General features: G+C 41.8%; 1 protein-coding gene across 1 annotated transcript in view; it reads left to right on the top strand.

The window, feature by feature from the left end:
* Positions 1–27,247, top strand: part of OLFM3 (olfactomedin 3) — a 102,452-nt gene that overhangs the window by 53,564 nt on the left and 21,641 nt on the right. Inside the window, exons 3-5 of the mRNA XM_053693737.1 lie at positions 7,481–7,621; positions 15,886–16,041; positions 18,180–18,399. Of these exons, the coding sequence (XP_053549712.1) occupies positions 7,481–7,621; positions 15,886–16,041; positions 18,180–18,399 (517 nt within the window). The remainder of the gene's footprint in view (positions 1–7,480; positions 7,622–15,885; positions 16,042–18,179; positions 18,400–27,247) is intronic.

Below are 27,247 nucleotides of genomic sequence, written 5' to 3'. Positions count from 1 at the left end.
ATGTACCCAGAATCACCTATAAATTTAGAACAGAACATAATTCAAACAGAATACTTAAACTAGTATATTGTTGTATAAATATATTTTTTAAAAACCATAATCCATATTAAAAGTTGTCAGAAACATAAAAAAATTAAAAAAAAATTATATATAAATCTGTATCTAGCCATTTCATCGAAGACATGCTACATATGCGTATTTCTCCTAAACCAAACCTTGTGTAAAATGCTAACTACATGTTTACATTGCATTCTCTATATGAACACTTAAGGTAAGACATGCTACATATCTGCTTTTCAATAAAAATAGACATTAGCAGAAAAATACAATGACAGGGTTAAATTGCATGAGATAATATCTTGCCATTTCATCTAAGACATGCTACATATGCGTATTTCTCCTAAACCAAACCTTGTGTAAAATGCTAACTACATGTTTACATTGCATTCTCTATATGAACACTTAAGGTAAGACATGCTACATATCTGCATTTCAATAAAAATAGACATTAGCAGAAAAAGACAATGACAGGGTTAAATTGCATGAGATAATATCTTGCTATTTCATCTAAGACATGCTACATATGCGTATTTCTCCTAAACCAAACCTTGTGTAAAATGCTAACTACATGTTTACATTGCATTCTCTATATGAACACTTAAGGTAAGACATGCTACATATCTGCTTTTCAATAAAAATAGACATTAGCAGAAAAATACAATGACAGGGTTAAATTGCATGAGATAATATCTTGCCATTTCATCTAAGACATGCTACATATGCGTATTTCTCCTAAACCAAACCTTGTGTAAAATGCTAACTACATGTTTACATTGCATTCTCTATATGAACACTTAAGGTAAGACATGCTACATATCTGCATTTCAATAAAAATAGACATTAGCAGAAAAAGACAATGACAGGGTTAAATTGCATGAGATAATATCTTGCCATTTCATCTAAGACATGCTACATATGCGTATTTCTCCTAAACCAAACCTTGTGTAAAATGCTAACTACATGTTTACATTGCATTCTCTATATGAACACTTAAGGTAAGACATGCTACATATCTGCATTTCAATAAAAATAGACATTAGCGTCGGTAAATAACAAATGGTTAAATTTAATCCTATAGCTGAACATGACGCTAACAGTTAAAAAATACAGGGGCAATTGTCAAAATAATTAACCATGTTGTGCACAAATACTCACCAACGAGATAACCAGGGGGCATTTGTCTTTCCTCAAACTGTCTCCACAGGGACGACAGAGAGAGGATGCGGGCATCATGACAAGCACCTCCAAAATTCGCATACACATGCATAATCCTCATCCGTGCGTCACAAACATACTGCACGTTGAGGCTATGAAAATGTTTGCGATTTCTGAAGGGCAAGTCATCAATTGGAGCACGCAGCGCAATGTGGGTACAATCAATGGCTCCCAAGACATTGGGCAATTGAGCAATATCAAAGAATTCCCGCTTCAGGCGCCTCCAATCACCATCATTCTGTGGGAATCCTATGTATTGCTTACTGATACGTACCATGGCGTTCAGAAAGTTATCAAACACCCCAGAGAATGTACCTTGAGCCAGGCCATGCATGTACAGTTCTCCGGATTGAAAACTCCCGGAGGCCAGGACGTATAGACAGCTTAGCATCTTACTCATGGGGGGAACAGCAGTCCTTATTTGTATACGTGGCTCCAAATGAGGTTTAAGAAGCTCGTAAAGGCCAATGAGCTGTTCGCGATCGAGCCGATACTTATCAAAAACCTCAAAGTCACTCATGTTTTCCAAGGTGGGTCTCACCCTGTAGACACGAGGACCTCGAACCAGACGACCCCTTCGTCTCGGTCTGAGCCGCCGAGGCTGCCTGATTCGACCAACAGCTAGTTCGCCAATAGCACCACCAGCAGCGTCTACCATGTCATCGTCATCCATCTTTCAAAACAGCGTAACAAGGTAAGCACTTGATCTGATGTGGATCACAAGTGATGCATTGGCCATGTTGTTTGGGGGATTTATAGTACAATTAGTCCAATGGTAGTGAGTTTGTAATGATTGCTGATTGTATTCACCTGTTTGTATGTGAGCGGCGCGAATGCTTTCACAGTGGGCGTTTATTTGTTGTTTGCTGAAATGTTAGTTTCAAACAATGATTCTCAATGTGAAAGTGTCAAATATCACACATACAGTGCATGTTTGTAATGTTTGATCATATGTGTAATCAATATTTCTTAAACGCGATCTTATAGTAACAAGCACACGTCCAGGCTAACATGAATGAAAGTGCATAGTTGTGTATAATGTGCATCGAATGTGATCGATCAATGTTGCTGCAATATTGTTTGTAAATGATAAAGGAACATCTGCCATCTGTAGGATTGTATATATAAGTGATTGCCGAGCTGTCAATATTGTACGCGTCCCTTTAAAATCGCAATAATAATTCCGAACTTCCCGTCTGCCATCTGTAGTATTGTATATATAAGTGATTGCCGAGCTGTAAAATATTGTACGCGTCCCTTTCAAATCGCAATAATAATTCCGAACTTCCCGTCTGCCATCTGTAGTATTGTATATATAAGTGATTGCCGAGATGTGAATATTGTACGCGTCCCTTTCAAATCGCACTAATACTGAATAACTTCCGGCTGTCATCTGTAGTATTGTATATATAAGTGATTGCCGAGCAGTCAATATTGTATGCGTCCCATTCAAATCGCACTAATACTGAATAACTTCCGGCTGTCATCTGTAGTATTGTATATATAAGTGATTGCCGAGATGTGAATATTGTACGCGTCCCTTTAAAATCGCAATAATAATTCCGAACTTCCCGTCTGTCATCTGTAGTATTATATATATAAGTGATTGCCGAGCTGTCAATATTGTATGCGTCCCTTTCAAATCGCAATAATAATTCCGAACTTCCCGTCTGTCATCTGTAGTATTATATATATAAGTGATTGCCGAGCTGTCAATATTGTATGCGTCCCTTTCAAATCGCAATAATAATTCCGAACTTCCCGTCTGTCATCTGTAGTATTATATATATAAGTGATTGCCGAGCTGTCAATATTGTATGCGTCCCTTTCAAATCGCAATAATAATTCCGAACTTCCCGTCTGCCATCTGTAGTATTGTATATATAAGTGATTGCCGAGCTGTAAAATATTGTACGCGTCCCTTTCAAATCGCAATAATAATTCCGAAATTCCCGTCTGCCATCTGTAGTATTGTATATATAAGTGATTGCCGAGCTGTCAATATTGTATGCGTCCCATTCAAATCGCACTAATACTGAAGCACTTCCGGCTGTCATCTGTAGTATTGTATATATAAGTGATTGCCGAGATGTGAATATTGTACGCGTCCCTTTCAAATCGCACTAATACTGAATAACTTCCGTCTGTCATCTGTAGTATTATATATATAAGTGATTTTCGATCTGACGATATTGTATGCGTCCCATAAAAATTGCACGAATACTGAATAACTTCCGGCTGTCATCTGTAGTATTATATATATAATTGATGTGCGATCTGACAATATTTCTGAATTGTCCCATTGAAATCTCCATAATAATGCTGTTCAAAAGTGTGTTTTACGTATATGTTGTATTGTAGTATTGAGTGTTAAAGTTCCTAAAGGGGCGGTACAGTGGTGAATCTGTGATGTGTATGGTTGAATCTTGTAATGACGTCATGATATTATTAACCTGCCTATGTAGTTGTGAAATCCTCATTGTGTTGTTGTATTGTGCTACATTGTTATTGTGTGCTGAATAAAATCTAAATGTGTGCTTTGTGGTTGCGTGATGGGTGATGCGTGTTATGTACATGTACGTATATATTGTGATTGTGTCCCACATATGCTGACTTCTATATAGCGGTCTGGCATTGTTGTTCCTTCCCATAAAGTGACATCTGTAATCTGGTGTAATGATGTTCTTGTTGTACGTAATTCCTAATGGTTTCTGGTGATGGAATCATGATGTTAAAAGTACAGTAAAATCCATATGTTGTGTTTTGTGATTCCTCGAGAGAATGTAATGTGTTTTTTCCCCCATCATTTGAATGCACATGTATGATTGAATGTTAAAAGTAATGTATGTGCATCCATGAGTGATCATGTGTTAAGCCTATGTAGATATGCAGTTGCTGCAAGCATATGAGTTGAATAACAGAAATGCAATAATAAAGGTAAATGAGAGATGTTTCCCATTGTGTAGTGTTTGTGAATCCAGAAATGTGTATTGAATTTTATTTTAATTGTAAATGTAATTTTATTGAAATAATAATGTGTTACTAGTGATGGGGATTTGTAGTTGATGTAATCTAAAAGTGTTAAAAATATTTATGGTGTGGTGAATATTTAATATTAAAAAACATAAATCCACCATAGGGAAATAGTCATTTCTTGATCTATTTATCATAGCTGTGTCTAACGCATAAAAGCATGTATTTTCTAGCGCTGGTATTTGGAGTTTTTCAGTCTACGCTATTTGCGTGCGTTAGGGAAATGAGGGTTTCGCGTGCACGAGCACGTCTTCCCAATAGAAGTCAATGGAGGCTCCAAAGATTTCTATATTTTTTTTTCTAAGACTGGTTTTCCTCGTAAAGTGAGTGACGTCATGAGCTTGTGTGAAAAAGTAACTAAATCGTGTTCTTTTTGTAATAAATAAATATTTTGTGTATGTAATGTGGTGTATATTGTTTGTATGCATCGATGAGTGTATGTTTGTGATAATGTTATTCGTTAGATGTAGGTATATGAGGGTCTTTTCCCGTATGTCCATGTAAGTCAATGGGAAAATGGATTTGTGTGGATTTTTTTCAAACACCCGAGATCTCGCAACTTTAATCCTTTGTATTTTTAAGAAAAAATAAAAATTCCGAAAAATAAAGATAGTGTTGTGTTTGTATGAGTGTAAGTGTACTTTGTGTAATATTTGTTTTGTGATTCGTGGATGTTTTTTTGTGCGGTATATGTTTACTACTGGGTCTGAGGTGGCGGTAGAAAGGTGAGCGTTAGGTGTATTTTGAGTCGCGGTAAATAAACTCTAAATACCGGAGTGCGTAAAAAACCCGCGTTAGGAGCCTCTAACGCTGGTTTTGACGGCTACCGCCGAACTCTAAATCTAGGCCGGAGTGTATAAGTTGATGGTGTACATAAAGTGCATTATTCCCATAAGTATAATCATGGTTATATTTATATCTATATACTTGTATATCGTATTAGTTCTCTCTGTTTCCCTTTTGTATCTATCTAAGTGCATGTCGATAACTATTAATATCTATAATGGAATACCTCATTGTTTGCTATTCATATTATTCTGTATATAATTTAACAACTATTTTGTATGCGATGTACGTGCAATATACACCTTTTGGGGGGTGGGTATGTTTTACGAATTATGATTGGATCTTGTCATAGAGGCGGTTTAGATGTTTTAACCTATCATATTTGTTTATGTCTGTTTTAAGCAGGTGTGAGGTTCAGCCCTACAGGCTGTGACTACGGATATTCATCCGAAATGCGTAAGCCTGTCAGTGCTGCGCCTGTGATGACCATTCATTTAAATGTTTGCTGTGAACATTCAAACTTTTCATCGTTTGTATTCAGTAAAGGACTGGTTTTACTTTTTACTATTTGCATTGGAGTTGGTTCCCTCTTCTAAATATTTATCATAAGTAAATACTCTGTGGGACTATACAATGTAGTATATTTATAATCAGCACATATAGTTGCTTAGTGGGAGTATACAATGTAGTATATTTATAATCAGCACATATAGTTGCTTAGTGGGAGTATACAATGTAGTATATTTATAATCAGCACATATAGTTGCTTAGTGGGAGTATACAATGTAGTATATTTATAATCAGCACATATAGTTGCTTAGTGGGAGTATACAATGTAGTATATTTATAATCAGCACATATAGATCGTCTTTGGGAAAATACACTGTGGTTTATTAAAATTCAGTGCATATAGATATTTTGTGGGATTATACACTGCAATATATTTATAATTAGTGCATATAAATACTCTATAAGACTAAACACTATGGTATATTTTTAATCAGTGTATATAGTTACTCAGTGGGACTATACAATGTGACATATTCATGAGTAGCCCCTATAGATACTCTGTGGGACTATACAATGTGACATATTCATGAACAGCCCCTATAGATACTGAACAGGACTATACAATGTGACATAGTCATGAGAAGACCCAATAGATATTATGTGGGACTATACAATGTGACATTTACATGATCAGCAGGTATAAATACTTGGTAGGACTATACAATGTGACATATTTATGATCAGCAGGTATAAATATTTGATGGGACTATATAATGTGACATATTCATAATCAGTCCCCATAGATACTGAGCAGGACTATACAATGTGACATATTCATGATCTGCAGGTATAGATACGTGGTGGGACTATACAATGTGACATATTCACGATCAGCAGGTAAAAATACTCAGTGGGACTATACAATGTGACATATTCATGATCAGCAGGTAAAAATACTCAGTGGGACTATACAATGTGACATATTCATGATCAGCAGGTAAAAATACTCAGTGGGACTATACAATGTGACATATTTATGATTAGCAGGTATAGATACTCGATGGGACTATACAATGTGACATATTCATGATTAGCAGGTATAGATACTCGGTGGAACTATACAATGTGGCATATTCATGATTAGCAGGTATAGATACTCAGTGGGACTATACAATGTGACATATTCATGATTAGCAGGTATAGATACTCGGTGGGACTATACAATGTGACATATTCATGATTAGCAGGTATAGATACTCAGTGGGACTATACAATGTGACATATTTATGATCAGCAGTTATAGATACTCGGTGGGAGTATACAATGTGACATATTCATGATCAGCAGGTATAAATACTTGGTGGGACTATGCAATGTGACATATTGATAATCAGCAGGTATAGATAATCGATGGGACTATACAATGGGGCATATTCATGATTAGCAGGTATAGATACTCGTGGGACTATACAATGTGACATATTCATGATTAGCAGGTATAGATACTTGGTGGGACTATACAATGTGACATATTCATGATTAGCAGGTATAGATACTCGGTGGGACTATACAATGTGACATATTCATGATTAGCAGGTATAGATACTCGGTGGGACTATACAATGTGACATATTCATGATTAGCAGGTATAGATACTCGGTGGGACTATACAATGTGACATATTCATGATTAGCAGGTATAGATACTCAGTGGGACTATACAATGTGACATATTCATGATTAGCAGGTATAGATACTCAGTGGGACTATACAATGCGACATATCACAATGTATGTGACATATATATGACCGGGCCATATAGATATGTGCTGTACAATAGATTAACCCTTATCTTTTCTTCCATAATACAGACCCAGATTAGCCCCCGTGAGGGTTGGCAGGTTTACAGCTCGGCCCAGGACCCCGATGGGCGCTGCATCTGTACCGTTGTGGCACCTGAACAGAACTTGTGCTCCAGAGATGCCAAAAGCAAACAGCTACGCCAACTTTTGGAGAAGGTGAGTGCAAGCTGTTCTTTATAAACATACTGGGGCAGCCTTAGAGTCACCGGGGACGGGGGAATAAGGGGTTGTCCCTAGTCTCTAACTTACACATATTAGGACCCTGCAATAGGCTGGGCCTGCAATTGATATTCTTCTTGAGACAAAACAGCTATGTCACCCTCTTGCTGCCAGAATCACAAACACTGCTCTTTATGTGGTTTATAAAAACATTTTACCCCATCTTGACTTTCTGGTTGAATTCTGGTCATCTGGTCATGCTGTGCCATGCAGCCCGTTTCTGCTAGTTGGCCATACCAAGCTTGTAATAGGGAAGCACAAATTTACAAAAAGTCCTCAACTGCTGCTGGGCCCAAGCCAAGTTATAATTGTTTTACAAGGCAGTCAGTGGGGTGGTATATATCGCTGCCAACTCTGTGGGTCAGACAACTGAAAGCAAATCTTCCGAACTAATTATTCTGTAGATATTGTCTGTATGAAATAACATAAACTTACAGGTTAATGTGCAGCACAGATAGCAACAGCCCACCCAGGAGAATGTAAAATAAACACGCAGCCAGGGGACAGGAACACACATGTGTGACAGCGAGAGAGCCATGAAATAGGGACAGTAAATCTATTGTTTGTATTGTACGCATGAAAGACTGATCTATAAACTGCCGAATCTATTGTTTGCTAATTATTCTCATATTTACAGCTGCAGACAAAATCACAGTCAGACATTTTTATTGCACAGCAGAAGCAAAATTTCATTATTGTTTTGGTTAAAAATGTCCCTTTACTTAACATTTGCCAGTCCTGTTTTATTGATCATAATCCAAACTCACATTTACCGGTACATTTTTCATTTAAGGGTTATAAATCTTTTCAAATATGTATATAAACAAACCATATAGGGCCAGATTACAGATTACTTGAGCGCTTAGTCCGCTAGAAGATAGCTTTTTGCACGCGTCGGTTAGTGCTCGTATTACAAGTTGAAAGTAAACAGTTTTTCACTTTCGTGCTAACCCGATGCGTGCAAAAAGCCGAACTTGGAATATTGCGCTTGTTATAACATCTGATGGTATTTTGGTTCAATATATATCTATACCTATATATTTAGGTGATTATACAGTATATAGGTATAAATATATACAGATATATATGTATAGGAATATCTATTTATAAATTCATAGAACATATTTTGTGTGCAGAACATTGTAATGTGAAATATTTACGGTAAATACACAGTATAACACTTTATTTAAAATGAATATTGCATAAATATGCTTTTACGTGTTTTCATCTACTTGACTGTAAAGGGCTCAAATGCATACATACTGTATATGTGTATATATGTGTATATATGTATTTATGTGTATATATGTGTATATATGTTTATATGTGTATATATGTATTTATGTGCTTATATGTGTATTTATGTGTATATATGTATTTATGTGCTTATATGTATGTATTTATGTGCTTATATGTGTATATATGTATTTACGTGCTTATATGTGTATATATGTATTTACGTGCTTATATGTGTATATATGTGTATATATGTATTTATGTGCTTATATGTGTATATATGTGTATATATGTATTTATGTGCTTATATGTGTATATATGTGTATATATGTATTTATGTGCTTATATGTGTATATATATATGTATGTATGTATTTATGTGCTTATATGTGTATATATGTGTATTTATGTGCTTATATGTGTATATATGTGCTTATATGTGTAGAAATGTCTGTAAATACATATGTACACATATATAGGCATACATACATACATCTTTAAAATAAAGATTAATATGTTTACATGTCTAAATTCCTTTGTCTGCCTTTATTTTTCTTTGAGCCCTTTTTTGTGTAATATTTTTTTAAATATTTTTTTTCATTAGATGGTGTTATTATAAGTGTAACTGTACTGTGTAATGTATATTTATTAATAGTGTTATTATGAGTGTAACTGTACTGTGTAATGTATATTTAGTAGATAGTGTTATTATGTGTGTAACTGTACTGTGTAATGTATATTTATTAGAAATTGTTATTATGAATGTAACTGTACTGTGTAATGTATTGTTATTAGATAGTTTTATTATGTGTGTAACTGTACTGTGTAATGTATATTTATTAGATGGTGTTATGTGTGTAACTGTACTGTGTAATGTATATTTATTAGACTGTGTTATTATATGTGTAACTGTACTGCGTAAAGTATTGTTATTACATGGTGTTATTATGTGTGTAACTGTACTGTGTAATGTATATTTATTAGATAGTGTTATTATGAGTGCAACTGTACTGTGTAATGTATTGTTATTAGATAGTGTTATTATGAGTGTAACTGTACTATGTAATGTATTGTTATTAGATAGTGTTATTATGGGTGTGACTGTACTGTGTAATGTATATTTATTAGATAGTGTTATTATGTGTGTAACTGTACTGTGTAATGTATTGTTATTAGATAGTGTTATTATGAGTGTAACTCTACTCTGTAATGTATTGTTATTAGATAGTGTTATTATGTGTGTAACTGTACTGTGTAATGTATATTTATTAGATGGTGTTATGTGTGTAACTGTACAGTGTAATGTATATTTATTAGATGGTGTTATTATGTGTGTAACTGTACTGTGCAATGTATATTTATTAGATGGTGTTATTATATGTGTAACTGTACTGTGTAATGTATATTTATAAGAAATTGTTATTATGAGTGTAACTGTACTGTGTAATGTATTGTTATTAGATAGTGTTATTATATGTGTAACTGTACTGTGTAATGTATATTTATTAGAAATTGTTATTATGAGTGTAACTGTACTGTGTATTGTATATTTATTAGATGGTGTTATGTGTTTAACTGTACTGTGTAATGTATATTTATTAGACAGTGTTGTTATGAGTGTAACTGTACTGTGTAATGTATATTTATTAGATGGTGCTATGTGTGTAACTGTACTGTGTAATGTATATTTATTAGACAGTGTTATTATGAGTATAACTGTACTGTGTAATGTATATTTATTAGATAGTGTTATTATGTGTGTAACTGTACTGTGTAATGTATATTTGTTAGATTGAGTCATTATGTGTGTAACTGTACTATGCAATGTATATATATTAGATGGTGTTATTATAAGTGTAACTGTACTGTGTAATGTATATTTATTAGATGGTGTTATTATGTGTGTAACTGTACTGTGTAATGTATATTTATTAGATGGTGTTATTATGTGTGTAACTGTAGTGTGTAATGTATATTTATTAGACGGCGTTATGATGAGTGTAACTGTACTGTGTAATGTATATTTATTAGATGGTGTTATTATGTGTGTAACTGTATTGTGTAATGTATATTTATTAGATGGTGTTATTATGTGTGTAACTGTACTGTGTAATGTATTGTTATTAGATAGTTTTATTATGTGTGTAACTATACTGTGTAATGTATATTTATTAGATGGTGTTATTATGTGTGTAACTATAATGTATATTTATTAGATGATGTTATTATGTGTGTAACTGTACTGTGTAATGTATATTTATTAGACAGTGTTATTATGAGGGTAACTGTACTGTGTAATATATATTTATTAGATGGTGTTATTATGTGTGTAACTGTACTGTGAAATATATATTTATTAGATAGTGTTATTATGTGTGTAACTGTACTGTGTAATGTATATTTATTAGATTGAGTCATTATGTGTGTAACTGTACTATGTAATGTATATATATTAGATGGTGTTATTATAAGTGTAACTGTACTGTGTAATGTATATTTATTAGATGGTGTTATTATGTGTGTAACTGTAGTGTGTAATGTATATTTATTAGACGGCGTTATGATGAGTGTAACTGTACTGTGTAATGTATATTTATTAGATGGTGTTATTATGTGTGTAACTGTATTGTGTAATGTATATTTATTAGATGGTGTTATTATGTGTGTAACTGTACTGTGTAATGTATTGTTATTAGATAGTTTTATTATGTGTGTAACTATACTGTGTAATGTATATTTATTAGATGGTGTTATTATGTGTGTAACTATAATGTATATTTATTAGATGATGTTATTATGTGTGTAACTGTACTGTGTAATGTATATTTATTAGACAGTGTTATTATGAGGGTAACTGTACTGTGTAATATATATTTATTAGATGGTGTTATTATGTGTGTAACTGTACTGTGAAATATATATTTATTAGATAGTGTTATTATGTGTGTAACTGTACTGTGTAATGTATATTTATTAGACAGCGTTATGATGAGTGTAACTGTACTGTGTAATGTATATTTATTAGCTGGTGTTATTATGTGTGTAACTGTACTGTGTAATGTATATTTATTAGATGGTGTTATTATGTGTGTAACTGTAGTGTGTAATGTATATTTATTAGACAGCGTTATGATGAGTGTAACTGTACTGTGTAATGTATATTTATTAGATAGTGTTATTATGTGTGCAACTGTACAGTGTAATGTATATTTATTTGATGGTGTTATTATGTGTGTAACTGTACTGTGTAATGTATATTTATTAGATGGTGTTATTATGTGTGTAACTATATTGTATATTTATTAGATTATGTTATTATGTGTGTAACTGTACAGTGTAATGTATATTTATTTGATGGTGTTATTATGTGTGTAACTGTACTGTGTAATGTATATTTATTAGATGGTGTTATTATGTGTGTAACTATAATATATATTTATTAGATGATGTTATTATGTGTGTAACTATACTGTGTAATGTATATTTATTAGATGGTGTTATTATGTGTGTAACTATTATGTGTGTAACTGTATTATAAGTTTAACTGTACTGTGTAATGTATATTTATTAGATGGTGTTATTATGTGTGTAACTGTATTGTGTAATGTATATTTATTAGATGATGTTATTATGTGTGTAACTATACTGTGTAATGTATATTTATTAGATGGTGTTATTATGTGTGTAACTATTATGTGTGTAACTGTATTATAAGTGTAACTGTACTGTGTAATGTATATTTATTAGATGGTGTTATTATGTGTGTAACTGTACTGTGTAATGTATTGTTATTAGATAGTTTTATTATGTGTGTAACTATACTTTGTAATGTATATTTATTAGATGGTGTTATTATGTGTGTAACTATTATGTGTGTAACTGTATTATAAGTGTAACTGTACTGTGTAATGTATATTTATTAGATGGTGGTATTATGAGTGTAACTGTACTGTGTAATGTATATTTATTAGATGGTGTTATTATGTGTGTAACTGTATTGTGTAATGTATATTTATTAGATAGTGTTAATATGTGTGTAACTGTACTGTGTAATGTATATTAGATAGTGTTATTATGTGTGTAACTGTACTGTGTAATGTATATTTATTAGATAGTGTTATTATGTGTGTAACTGTACTTTGTAATGTATATTTATTAGATGGTGGTATTATGAGTGTAACTGTACTGTGTAATGTATATTTATTAGATGGTGGTATTATGAGTGTAACTGTACTGTGTAATGTATATTTATTAGATGGTGTTATTATGAGTCTAACTGTATTGTGTAATGTATATTTATCAGATGGTGTTATTATGAGTGTAACTGTATTTATTAGTTGGTGTAATTTGAGGGTGTGGCAGTTTAAGGGTTGCTAGTGTAGCGGGTACTTTTTGGATTTCCGGGTGCTGTTACTTGGTCATGTTTGTTATTATGTGTGTAACTGTACTGTGTAATGTATGTTTATTAGATAGTGTTATTATGTGTGTAACTGTACTGTGTAATGTATATTTATTAGATGGTGGCATTATAAGTGTAACTGTACTGTGTTATGTATATTTATTAGATTGTGTTATTATGAGTGTAACTGTATTGTGTAATGTATATTTATCAGATGGTGTTATTATGAGTGTAACTGTATTGTGTAATGTATATTTATTAGATGGTAGTATTATGAGTGTAACTGTACTGTGTAATGTATATTTATTAGATGGTGTTATTATGTGTGTAACTGTACTGTGTAATGTTTTGTTATTAGATAGTGTTATTATGAGTATAACTGTACTATGTAATGTATATTTATTAGATGGTGTTATTATAAGTGTAACTGTACTGTGTAATGTATATTTATTAGACGGTAGTATTATGAGTGTAACTGTACTGTGTAATGTATATTTATTAGATGGTGTTATTATGTGTGTAACTGTACTGTGTAATGTATATTTATTAGACAGTGTTATTATGTGTGTAACTGTATTGTGTAATGTATATGTATTAGATAGTGTTAATATGAGTGTAACTGTACTGTGTAATGTATATTTATTAGATGGTGTTATTATGAGTGTAACTGTACTGTGTAATGTATATTTATTAGATAGTATTATGTGTGTAACTGTACTGTGTTATGTATATTTATTAGATAGTGTTATTATGTGTGTAACTGTAAAGTGTAATGTATATTTACCAGATAGTATTATGTGTGTAACTTTACTGTGTAATGTATATTTATTAGATAGTGTTATTATGTGTGTAACTGTAAAGTGTAATGTATATTTATTAGATAGTATTATGAGTGTAACTGTACTGTGTAATGTATATTTATTAGATGGTGTTATTATGAGTGTAACTGTACTGTATAATGTATTTTTATTAGATAGTGTTATTATGTGTGCAACTGTACTGTGTAATGTATTTTTTATTAGATAGTGTTATTATGTGTGTAACTGTACTGTGTAATGTATTTTTATTAGATAGTGTTATTATGTGTGTAACTGTACTGTGTAATGTATATTTATTAGATAGTGTTATTATGTGTGTAACTGTACTGTGTAATGTATATTTATTAGATAGTGTTATTATGAGTGTAACTGTACTGTGTAATGTATATTTATTAGATAGTGTTATTATGTGTGTAACTGTACTGTGTAATGTATATTTATTAGATGGTGTTTTTATGTGTCTAACTGTACTGTGTAATGTATATTTATTAGATAGTGTTATTATGTGTGTAACTGTACTGTGTAATGTATATTTATTAGATAGTGTTATTATGTGTGTAACTGTACTGTGTAATGTATATTTATTAGATAGTATTATTATAAGTGTAACTGTACTGTGTAATGTATATTTATTAGATAGTATTATGAGTGTAACTGTACTGTGTAATGTATATTTATTAGATGGTGTTATTATGAGTGTAACTGTACTTTTTATTGTATTTTAGATGTGTTTTATGACACTTTTTGTTTCTCAAAACAGTCAACCAGAGCCCTAATCATTCTTGTGTAAATCGCTTGAACGCAATCGAATTTACTTTCAACTAATAATACGAGCTGTAAACCCGACGAGCACAATCACCCACGATAAACCCCTTTTTTGCTTGCTCGTAACTGTATAAATACTTATTCTATTTACTTATAATGATAAACAAAGCTCCTGAATATATAAAAAAAATATTTTATAATCTCCAAAACGGCGGAGCAACAACTGTCCATAAAAGTGGTCGTGATGCAACCAAGCATTCCAAATGCACTACATCCAATAGCGATGCAGTATTTAATATTCATGAGTTTATTGTACTGTACAAATCACATGTGCAATTCTTTATCACACATTGCATGTGCACCATAATCCGATATTTGGACTATCTAGCATGACTGTGATGACATGCCTCAATACAGAGGTGAGAGGGGATCTGTCAAATTAGCGGTTAGTTTGCAATATGAGGTTGTGGCAGTTTGAGGGTTACTAGTGTAGCGGGTACTTCGCGATATGAAGTTGTGGTGGTTTAGGTATTAATAGTGTAGTGGGGTACTTTGCGGTGGGCTATGTGGCGGTTTAGGGGTTATTAGAATAGGAGTCTTATTGTGATTGTTGTTAGCGTGCGAGAATTGTTGTTAGGTTTTATTCTTTATTTCTCACTCCATGGGGGAGTATGTTAACACGGTTGCGATATTTATATCTTCAGATCTTTGTGTGTCTGGTTAGCACGCAAGCGAACAAAACTTTACTTTTAGCTTGTAACACACGCTCTACCCGATGCACACAAAGAGCTGAAGTCCAGCAGTGTTAGCGTTTGAGCGGGAAGGTTAATTAATGCTTCACTTGTATTCTAGCCCTACGTTCCTATATAATTTTATATTTATCAGTTTTTGTTCTAACTTATTACTTTGACAACATATGTAACAATGTCATGCTAATAAAGTATTCTTGACTTGACTTGACTTTAATAAGCCCTTCCCCTGCAGGTCCAGAACATGTCCCAATCTATAGAGGTGCTGAATCTACGTACCCAGAGGGACTTCCAGTATGTGCAGAAGATGGAGACACAGATGAAGGGGCTAAGGACCAAGTTCAGGCAAATTGAGGAAGATCGGAAAACGCTGCTCACACGTCACTACCAGGTAAGATTTGCTGGGGTAAAGGGATATGAGCACAGGCTGAGGGCATAATGTAGCATTAATATACAGAGCAAAACCTCAAGACAATCGTATGGGGCAGTAAGGTAGCACACGATTTGGCATCAAGGCAATGCTACTATATTTGAGCAATAGAGGAGCATCACTAGAAGGGGCATCAGAAAACCACTATGAGATGGGGCAGTAGGGCAGCACTATGAGATGGGGCAGTAGGGCAGCACTATGAGATGGGGCGGTAGGGCAGCACTATGAGATGGGGCAGTAAGATAACACAATGAGATGGGGCAGTAGGTTAACACCATGAGATGGGGCAGTAGGGCAGCACTATGAGATGGGGCGGTAGGGCAGCACTATGAGATGGGGCAGTAAGATAACACAATGAGATGGAGCAGTAGGTTAACACCATGAGATGGGGCAGTAGGGCAACACTATGAGATGGGGCAGTAGGGAAGCACTATGAGATGGGGCAGTAAGATAACACAATGAGATGGGGCAGTAGGGCAACACTATGAGATGGGGCAGTAAGTAAGCACTATGAGATGGGGCAGTAGGGAAGCACTATGAGATGGGGCAGTAGGGCAACACTATGAGATGGGGCAGTAGGGAAGCACTATGAGATGGGGCAGTAGGGAAGCACTATGAGATGGGGCAGTAGGGCAACACTATGAGATGGGGCAGTAGGGAAGCACTATGAGATGGGGCAGTAGGGCAACACTATGAGATGGCACAGTAGGGAAGCACTATGAGATGGGGCAGTAGGGAAGCACTATGAGATGGGGCAGTAGGGCAACACTATGAGATGGGGCAGTAAGATAACACAATGAGATGGGGCAGTAGGGAAGCACTATGAGATGGGGCAGTAGGGAAGCACTATGAGATGGGGCAGTAGGGCAGCACTATGAGATGGGGCAGTAGGAAAGCACTATGAGATGGGGCAGTAAGATAACACAATGTGATGGGGCAGTAGGGCAACACTATGAGATGGGGCAGTAAGATAACACAATGAGATGGGGCAGTAGGGAAGCACTATGAGATGGGGCAGTAGGGAAGCACTATGAGATGGGGCAGTAGGGCAGCACTATGAGATGGGGCAGTAGGAAAGCACTATGAGATGGGGCAGTAAGATAACACAATGCGATGGGGCAGTAGTTCAGCACTATGAGATGGGGCAGTAGGGAAGCACTATGAGATGGGGCAGTAGGGCAACACAATGAGATGGGGCAGTAGGGCAACACCATGAGATGGGGCAATAGGGCAACACTATGAGATGGGGCAGTAGGGAAGCACTATGAGATGGGGCAGTAAGATAACACAATGAGATGGGGTAGTAGGGTAACACTATGAGATGGGGCAGTAGGGAAGCACTATGAGATGGAGCAGTAGGGCAGCACTATGAGATGGGGCAGTAGGGAAGCACTATGAGATGGGGCAGTAGGGAAGCACTATGAGATGGAGCAGTAAGATAACACAATGAGATCGGGCAGTAGGGCAGCACTATGAGATGGGGCAGTAGGGAAGCACTATGAGATGGGGCAGTAGGGAAGCACTATGAGATGGGGCAGTAGGGAAGCACTATGAGATGGGGCAGTAGGGCAACACCATGAGATGGGGCAGTAGGGAAGCACTATGAGATGGGGCAGTAGGGAAGCACTATGAGATGGGGCAGTAGGGCAACACTATGAGATGGGGCAGTAGGGAAGCACTATGAGATGGGGCAGTAGGGCAACACTATGAGATGGGGCAGTAGGGCAGCACTATGAGATGGGGCAGTAGGGCAACACTATGAGATGGGGCAGTAGGGAAGCACTATGAGATGGGGCAGTAGGGAAGCACTATGAGATGGGGCAGTAGGGAAGCACTATGAGATGGGGCAGTAGGGAAGCACTATGAGATGGGGCAGTAGGGAAGCACTATGAGATGGGGCAGTAGGGAAGCACTATGAGATGGGGCAGTAGGGCAGCACTATGAGATGGGGCAGTAGGGAAGCACTATGAGATGGGGCAGTAGTTCAGCACTATGAGATGGGGCAGTAAGATAACACAATGCAATGGGGCAGTAGTTAAGCACTATGAGATGGGGCACTAGGGATAATGAGCTTATCTAACCCTCTGAGTCTCTCACAGGATCTGAAGGAGAAGATGGATGAACTGCTTCCTCTGATTCCTATCCTGGAGCAGTATAAGACTGATGCCCGGCTCATCACACAGTTCAAAGAGGAGATCCGCAATCTTACTGGCATTTTGACTACCATCCAGCAGGAGATTGGGGTGTTTGATTATGAGGAGCTGCACCAAAGGGTCCTGGGGCTGGAGAGCCGCCTTCGGGAGTGCATGAAAAAGCTCAGTAAGTAAATAAGAGGCACTAAAAACACAGACAGACTGACAGACATAACCTGGTTGTGACTGCATGTAATGCCCAATCAGAACCCCACATACAAGGCATTCTGCAATCTCTTGCAGTCATACTGTTATAAGTTCATAGGTTTTAACTGCAACATATATAAATATTTGTATAGCACCAGCTAAGGCACATAGAGTAGGGGACAGAAAACAGAGAGGGGAGAGGACAGAAAGCAGAGGGGAAAGGGCAGAGAGTAGAGAGCAGAAGGGAGAGGACCGAGATAAGATAGCAGAGGGTAAAGGACAGAAATCGGAGAGAGGAGGGGAGAGGACAGAGAGCAAAGAGTAGAGAGGACAGAGAGCAAAGAGTAGATAGGAGAGGGCAGAGAGTAGAAAGGACAGATATTAGAAAGTAGAGGGAAGTGGACAGAGAGCAGAGGGGAGAGGACAGAGAGCAGAGGGGAGAGGACAGAGAGCAGAGGGGAGAGGAAAGAGAGCAGAGGGGAGAGGAAAGAGAGCAGAGGGGAGAAAACAGAGGGCAGAGGACAGAGAGGAGAGGGGAGAAAACAGAGGGGAGAGGACAGAGAGCAGAGGGGAGATGACAGAGGGCAGAGAGCAGAGGGGAGATAACAGAGAAGAGAGAACAGAGAGCAGAGAAGAGAGAGCAGAGGGGAGAGGACAGAGAGCAGAGGGGAAAGGACAGAGAGCAGAGGGGAAAGGGCAGAGAGTAGAGAGCAGAAGGGAGAGGACCGAGATACGATAGCAGAGGGTAGAGGACAGAAATCGGAGAGAAGAGGGGAGAGGACAGAAAGCAAAGAGTAGATAGGAGAGGGCAGAGAGTAGAAAGGACAGATATCAGAAAGTAGAGGGAAGTGGACAGAGAGCAGAGGGGAGAGGAAAGAGAGCAGAGGGGAGAAAACAGAGGGCAGAGGACAGAGAGCAGAGGGGAGAGAGCAGAGGGGACATGACAGAGGGCAGAGAGCAGAGGGGAGAGAGCAGAGGGGAGATAACAGAGAAGAGAGAACAGAGAGCAGAGAAGAGAGGACAGAGAGCAGAGAAGAGAGAGCAGAGGGGAGAGGACAGAGAGCAGAGGGGAAAGGGCAGAGAGCAGAGGGGAAAGAGCAGAGAGTAGAGAGCAGAAGGGAGAGGACCGAGATAAGATAGCAGAGGGTAGAGGACAGAAATCGGAGAGAAGAGGGGAGAGGACAGAGAGCAAAGAGTAGATAGGAGAGGGCAGAGAGTAGAAAGGACAGATATCAGAAAGTAGAGGGAAGCGGACAGAGAGCAGAGGGGAGAGGACAGAGAGCAGAGGGAAGGGGGCAGAGAGCAGAGAAAAGAGGACAGAGAGCAGAGAAGAGAGGACAGAGAGCAGAGAAGAGAGGACAGAGAGCAGAGAAGAGAGGACAGGAAGCAGAGGGAAGAGGAGAGAGAGCAGAGTGGAGAGAACAAAGAAGAGAGGACTGAGAGCAGATAAGATAGGAGAGAACAGAGAAGAGAGGACAGAGAGCAGAGAAGAGAGGACAGAGAGCAGAGAAGAGAGGACAGAGAGCAGAGAAGAGAGGACAGAGAGCAGAGAAGAGAGGACAGAGAGCAGAGAAGAGAGGACAGAGGGGAGAGGACAGAGAGCAGAGAAGAGAGGACAGAGAGCAGAGAAGAGAGGGCAGGGAGCAGAGGGGTGAGGACAGAGAGCAGAGGGGAGAGGACAGAGAGCAGAGGGGAGAGAACAGAGAGCAGAGGAGAGAGGGGATAGAGCAGAGAAGAGAGGACAGACAGCAGAGAAGAGAGGACAGAGAGCAGAGAAGAGAGGACAGAGAGCAGAGAAGAGAGGACAGAGAGCAGAGAAGAGAGGACAGAGGGGAGAGGACAGAGAGCAGAGAAGAGAGGACAGAGAGCAGAGAAGAGAGGACAGGTAGCAGAGGGGTGAGGACAGAGAGCAGAGGGGAGAGGACAGAGAGCAGAGGGGAGAGGACAGAGAGCAGAGAGAACAGAGAGCAGAGGAGAGAGGGGATAGAGCAGAGAAGAGAGGACAGAGGGGAGGGGACAGACAGCAAAGGGGAGAGGACAGAGAGCAGAGAAGAGAGGACAGAGAGCAAAAGGTAGAGGGCAGAGAGCAGAGAGAACAGACAGCAGAGGAGAGAGGGGATAGAGCAGAGAAGAGAGGACAGAGAGCAGAGGGGAGAGGACAGAGAGCAAAGGGGAGAGGACAGAGAGCAGAGAAGAGAGGACAGAGAGCAGAGAAGAGAGGACAGAGAGCAGAGAGGAGAGGACAGAACGCAGAGGGGAGAGGACAGAGAGCGGATGGGAGATGACAGAGGGCAGAGCAGAGAGGACAGAGAGCAAAGAAGAGAGGAGAGAAAACAGAAGAGAGGAAAGACAGCAAAGGAGAGAGGACAGAGAGCAGAGGAGAGAGGGGAGAGGACAGAGCACAGAGGGGAGGAGAGAGGACAGAGAGCAGAGAAGAGAGGACAATGAGCAGAGAGGAGAGGACAATGAGCAGAGGAGAGAGGACAGAGAGCAGAGATGAGAGGATAGAGAGCAGAGAAGACAGGACAGAGAGCTGAGGACAGAGAGCAGAGGGGAGAGGACAGAGAGCAGAGGGGAGAGGACAGAGCGCAGAGGGGATAGGACAGAGCGCAGAGGGGAGAGAGCAGAGAGCAGAAGGGAGAGGACAGAGAGCAGAGAGGAGAGGACAAAAAAGCAGAGGGGAGAGGACAGAGAGCAGAGGGGAGAGGACAGAGGGGTGAGGACATAGAGGAGAGGGGGAGAGGGGGAGAGAACAGAGCACAGAGGGGAGGAGAGATGACAGAGGGGAGAAGACAGAGAGCAGAGGGGAGAGGACAGAGAGCAGAGAAGAGAGAACAATGAGCAGAGAGGAGAGGACAATGAGCAGAGGGGAGAGGACAGAGAGCAGAAACGAGAGGACAGAGAGCTGAGGACAGAGAGCAGAGGGGAGAGGACAGAGAGCAGAGGGAAGAGGACAGAGCACAGAGGGGATAGGACAGAGGGGAGAGAGCAGAGGGGAGAGGACAGAGAGCAGAGGGGAGAGGACAGAGAGCAGAGGGGAGAGGACAGAGAGCAGAGGGGAGAGGGCAGAGAAGAGAGGACAGAGAGCAAAGAAGAGAGGAGAGAAAGCAGAGAAGAGAGGACAGAGAGCAGAGAAGAGAGGACAGAGAGAACAGAGAGCAGAGGAGAGAGGGGATAGAGCAGAGAAGAGAGGACAGAGAGCAGAGGGGAGAGGACAGAGAGAAAAGGGGAGAGGACAGAGAGCAGAGAAGAGAGGACAGAGAGCAGAGAAGAGAGGACAAAGAGGAGAGGACAGAATGCAGAGGGGAGAGGACAGAGAGCGGAGGGGAGATGACAGAGAGCAGAGGGGAGAGGGCAGAGAAGAGAGGACAGAGAGCAAAGAAGAGAGGAGAGAAAACAGAAGAGAGGAAAGACAGCAAAGGAGAGAGGACAGAGAGCAGAGGAGAGAGGGGAGAGGACAGAGCACAGAGGGGAGGAAAGAGGACAGAGAGCAGAGAAGAGAGGACAATGAGCAGAGAGGAGAGGACAATGAGCAGAGGAGAGAGGACAGAGAGCAGAGATGAGAGGATATAGAGCAGAGAAGACAGGACAGAGAGCTGAGGACAGAGAGCAGAGGGGAGAGGACAGAGAGCAGAGGGGAGAGGACAGAGTGCAGAGGGGAGAGGACAGAGAGCAGAGGGGAGAGAGCAGAAGGGAGAGGACAGAGAGCAGAGAGGAGAGGACATAAAAGCAGAGGGGAGAGGACAGAGGGGAGAGGACAGAGGGGTGAGGACATAGAGCAGAGGAGAGGAGGAGAGGACAGAGCACAGAGGGGAGGAGAGATGACAGAGGGGAGAAGACAGAGAGCAGAGGGGAGAGGACAGAGAGCAGAGAAGAGAGAACAATGAGCAGAGAGGAGAGGACAATGAGCAGAGGGGAGAGGACAGAGAGCAGAAACGAGAGGATAGAGAGCAGAGAAGACAGGACAGAGAGCTGAGGACAGAGAGCAGAGGGGAGAGGACATAGAGCAGAGGGAAGAGGACAGAGCACAGAGCACAGAGGGGATAGGACAGAGGGGAGAGAGCAGAGAGGAGAGGACAGAGAGCAGAGGGGAGAGGACAGAGAGCAGAGGGGAGAGGGCAGAGAAGAGAGGACAGAGAGCAAAGAAGAGAGGAGAGAAAGCAGAGCAGAGAGAACAGAGAGCAGAGGAGAGAGGGGATAGAGCAGAGAAGAGAGGACAGAGAGCAGAGGGGAGAGGACAGAGAGCAAAGGGGAGAGGACAGAGAGCAGAGAAGAGAGGACAGAGAGCAGAGAAGAGAGGACAAAGAGGAGAGGACAGAATACAGAGGGGAGAGGACAGAGAGCAGAGGGGAGATGACAGAGAGCAGAGGGGAGAGGGCAGAGAAGAGAGGACAGAGAGCAAAGAAGAGAGGAGAGAAAACAGAAGAGAGGAAAGACAGCAAAAGAGAGAGGACAGAGAGCAGAGGAGAGAGGGGAGAGGACAGAGCACAGATGGGAGGAAAGAGGACAGAGAGCAGAGAAGAGAGGACAATGAGCAGAGAGGAGAGGACAATGAGCAGAGGAGAGAGGACAGAGAGCAGAGATGAGAGGATATAGAGCAGAGAAGACAGGACAGAGAGCTGAGGACAGAGAGCAGAGGGGAGATGACAGAGCGCAGAGGGGAGAGGACAGAGCGCAGAGGGGAGAGAGCAGAGAGCAGAGGGGAGAGAGCAGAGAGCAGAAGGGAGAGGACAGAGAGCAGAGAGGAGAGGACATAAAAGCAGAGGGGAGAGGACAGAGAGCAGAGGGGAGAGGACAGAGGGGTGAGGACATAGAGCAGAGGAGAGGGGGAGAGGACAGAGCACAGAGGGGAGAAGACAGAGAGCAGAGGGGAGAGGACAGAGAGCAGAGAAGAGAGAACAATGAGCAGAGAGGAGAGGACAATGAGCAGAGGGGAGAGGACAGAGAGCAGAGGGGAGAGGATAGAGAGCAGAGAAGACAGGACAGAGAGCAGAGGGGAGAGGACAGAGAGCAGAGGGAAGAGGACAGAGCGCAGAGGGGATAGGACAGAGGGGAGAGAGCAGAGAGGAGAGGACAGAGAGCAGAGGGGAGAGGGCAGAGAGCAGAGGGAAGAGGACAGAGCGCAGAGGGGATAGGACAGAGCGCAGAGGGGATAGGACAGAGGGGAGAGAGCAGAGAGGAGAGGACAGAGAGCAGAGGGGAGAGGGCAGAGAGCAGAGGGGAGAGGGCAGAGAAGAGAGGACAGAGAGCAAAGAAGAGAGGAGAGAAAGCAGAGAAGAGAGGACAGAGAGCAGAGAAGAGAGGACAGAAAGCAGAGGGGAGAGGACATACAGCAGAGAAGAGAGGACAGAGAGCAGAGGGGAGAGGACAGAGAGCAGAGGGGAGAAGACAGAGAGCAGACGGGAGAGGAACGAGAGCAGAGAAGAGAGGACAGAGCAGAGAAGAGAGGACACAGAGCAGAGAAGAGAGGACAGGGAGCAGAGGGGAGAGAGCAGAAGGGAGAGGAGAGAGAGCAAAGGGGAGAGGAGAAAGAGCAGAGGGGAGAGGGGGAAAGCAGAGGAGAGAGGGGAGAGAGCAGAGGGGAGAGGACAGAGAGCAGAGGGGAGAGGGGAGAGAGCAGAGAAGAGAAAACAGAGGGGAGAGGACAGAGAGCAGAGTGGAGAGGACATAGATCAGAGAAGAGAGGACAGAGAGCAGAGGGGAGAAGACAGAGAGCAGAGGGGAGAGGACAGAGAGCAGAGGGGAGAGGACAGAGGAGAGAGGGGAGAGGGCAGAGAAGAGAGGACGGAGAGCAGAGAAGAGAGGACAGAGACCATATAATAGAGGACAGAGAGCAGAGAAGAGAGGACAGAGAGCAGAGGGGAGAGGACATAGAGCAGAGGGGAGAGGACAGAGAGCAGAGGAGAGAGGACAGAAAGCAGAGGGGAGAGGACATACAGCAGAGAAGAGAGGACAGAGAGCAGAGGGGAGAGGGCAGAGAGCAGAGGGGAGAAGACAGAGAGCAGACGGGAGAGGAACGAGAGCAGAGAAGAGAGGACACAGAGCAGAGAAGAGAGGACAGGGAGCAGAGGGGAGAGAGCAGAGGGGAGAGGAGAGAGAGCAAAGGGGAGAGGAGAGAGAGCAGAGGGGAGAGGGGGAGAGCAGAGGAGAGAGGGAAGAGAGCAGAGGGGAGAGGACAGAGAGCAGAGAGGAGAGGACAGAGGAGAGAGGACAGAGAGCAGAGAAGAGAAGACAGAGGGGAGAGGACAGAGAGCAGAGTGGAGAGGACATAGATCAGAGAAGAGAGGACAGAGAGCAGAGGGGAGAGGACAGAGAGCAGAGGGGAGAGGACAGAGAGCAGAGGGGAGAGGACAGAGAGCAGAGGGGAGAGGACAGAGAACAGAGAGGAGAGGGCAGAGAAGAGAGGACGGAGAGCAGAGAAGAGAGGACAGAGACCATATAATAGAGGACAGAGAGCAGAGAAGAGAGGACATAGAGCAGAGGGGAGAGGACATAGAGCAGAGGGGAGAGGACAGAGAGCAGAGGAGAGAGGGGAGAGAGCAGAGGAGAGAGGGGATAGAGGAGAGAGGGGAGAGAGTAGAGGAGAGAGGGGAGACAGCAGAGGGGAGAGGACAGAGGGCAGAGAAGAGAGGAAAGGAGAGATGACAGAGGGGAGAGGACAGAGAGCAGAGGACAGAGAGCAGAGACGAGAGGACAGAGAGCAGAGACGAGAGGACAGAGAGCAGAGACGAGAGGACAGAGAGCAGAGACGAGAGGAAAGAGAGCAGAGACGAGAGGACAGAGAGCAGAGACGAGAGGACAGAGAGCAGAGACGAGAGGACAGAGCATAGAGCAGAGGGGAGAGAACAGAGAGCAGAGACGAGAGGACACAGAACACAGAAGAGAAGACAGAGAGCAGAGGGGAGAGGACAGAGAGCAGAGAAGAGAGGACAGAGAGCAGAGGAGAGAGGACAGAGAGAAGATAAGAGAGGACATAAAGCAGAGGGGAGAGGACAGAGAGCAGAGGGGAGATGAAAGAGGGCAGAGGAGAGAGGACAGAGGGAAGAGGACAGAGAGCAGAGAAGAGAGGACAGAGCAGAGGGATTATGACAGAGAGCAGAGGGGAGAGGACAGAGAACAGAGAAGAGAGGGGAGAGGGGAGAGAGCAGAGGAGAGAGGGGAGAGAGCAGAGGGGAGAGGACGGAGAGCAGAGAAGAGAGGACAGAGACCATATAATAGAGGACAGAGAGCAGAGAAGAGAGGACAGAGAGCAGAGGGGAGAGGACATAGAGCAGAGGGGAGAGGACAGAGAGCAGAGGAGAGAGGACAGAAAGCAGAGGGGAGAGGACATACAGCAGAGAAGAGAGGACAGAGAGCAGAGGGGAGAGGGCAGAGAGCAGAGGGGAGAAGACAGAGAGCAGACGGGAGAGGAACGAGAGCAGAGAAGAGAGGACACAGAGCAGAGAAGAGAGGACAGGGAGCAGAGGGGAGAGAGCAGAGGGGAGAGGAGAGAGAGCAAAGGGGAGAGGAGAGAGAGCAGAGGGGAGAGGGGGAGAGCAGAGGAGAGAGGGAAGAGAGCAGAGGGGAGAGGACAGAGAGCAGAGAGGAGAGGACAGAGGAGAGAGGACAGAGAGCAGAGAAGAGAAGACAGAGGGGAGAGGACAGAGAGCAGAGTGGAGAGGACATAGATCAGAGAAGAGAGGACAGAGAGCAGAGGGGAGAAGACAGAGAGCAGAGGGGAGAGGACAGAGAGCAGAGGGGAGAGGACAGAGAGCAGAGGGGAGAGGACAGAGAACAGAGAGGAGAGGGCAGAGAAGAGAGGACGGAGAGCAGAGAAGAGAGGACAGAGACCATATAATAGAGGACAGAGAGCAGAGAAGAGAGGACATAGAGCAGAGGGGAGAGGACATAGAGCAGAGGGGAGAGGACAGAGAGCAGAGGAGAGAGGGGAGAGAGCAGAGGAGAGAGGGGATAGAGGAGAGAGGGGAGAGAGTAGAGGAGAGAGGGGAGACAGCAGAGGGGAGAGGACAGAGGGCAGAGAAGAGAGGAAAGGAGAGATGACAGAGGGGAGAGGACAGAGAGCAGAGGACAGAGAGCAGAGACGAGAGGACAGAGAGCAGAGACGAGAGGACAGAGAGCAGAGACGAGAGGACAGAGAGCAGAGACGAGAGGACAGAGAGCAGAGACGAGAGGACAGAGCATAGAGCAGAGGGGAGAGAACAGAGAGCAGAGACGAGAGGACACAGAACACAGAAGAGAAGACAGAGAGCAGAGGGGAGAGGACAGAGAGCAGAGAAGAGAGGACAGAGAGCAGAGGAGAGAGGACAGAGAGAAGATAAGAGAGGACATAAAGCAGAGGGGAGAGGACAGAGAGCAGAGGGGAGATGAAAGAGGGCAGAGGAGAGAGGACAGAGGGAAGAGGACAGAGAGCAGAGAAGAGAGGACAGAGCAGAGGGATTATGACAGAGAGCAGAGGGGAGAGGACAGAGAACAGAGAAGAGAGGGGAGAGGGGAGAGAGCAGAGGAGAGAGGGGAGAGAGCAGAGGGGAGAGGACAGAGAGCAGAGGAGAGAGGGGAGAGAGCAGAGGAGAGAAGGGATAGAGCAGAGAAGAGAGGAAAGAGAGCAGAGGAGAGAGGGGAGAGAGCAGAGGGGAGAGGACAGAGGGGAGATGACAAAGAGCAGAGGAGAGAGCAAAGGGGAGAGGACAGAGAGCAGAGGGGAGAGGACAGAGAGCAGATGGGAGAGGACAGAGCAGAGGAAAGAGGACAGAGAGCAGAGGGGAGAGAACAGAGAAGAGAGGACAGAGGGGAGATAACAGAGAGCAGAGGATAGAGAGCAGAGGGAAGAG

Source organism: Bombina bombina, chromosome 10 (assembly GCF_027579735.1).
Source record: "Bombina bombina isolate aBomBom1 chromosome 10, aBomBom1.pri, whole genome shotgun sequence".
Classification (NCBI taxonomy): Eukaryota; Metazoa; Chordata; class Amphibia; order Anura; family Bombinatoridae; genus Bombina; species Bombina bombina.
This window is presented reverse-complemented; position numbering and strand designations above follow the sequence as displayed.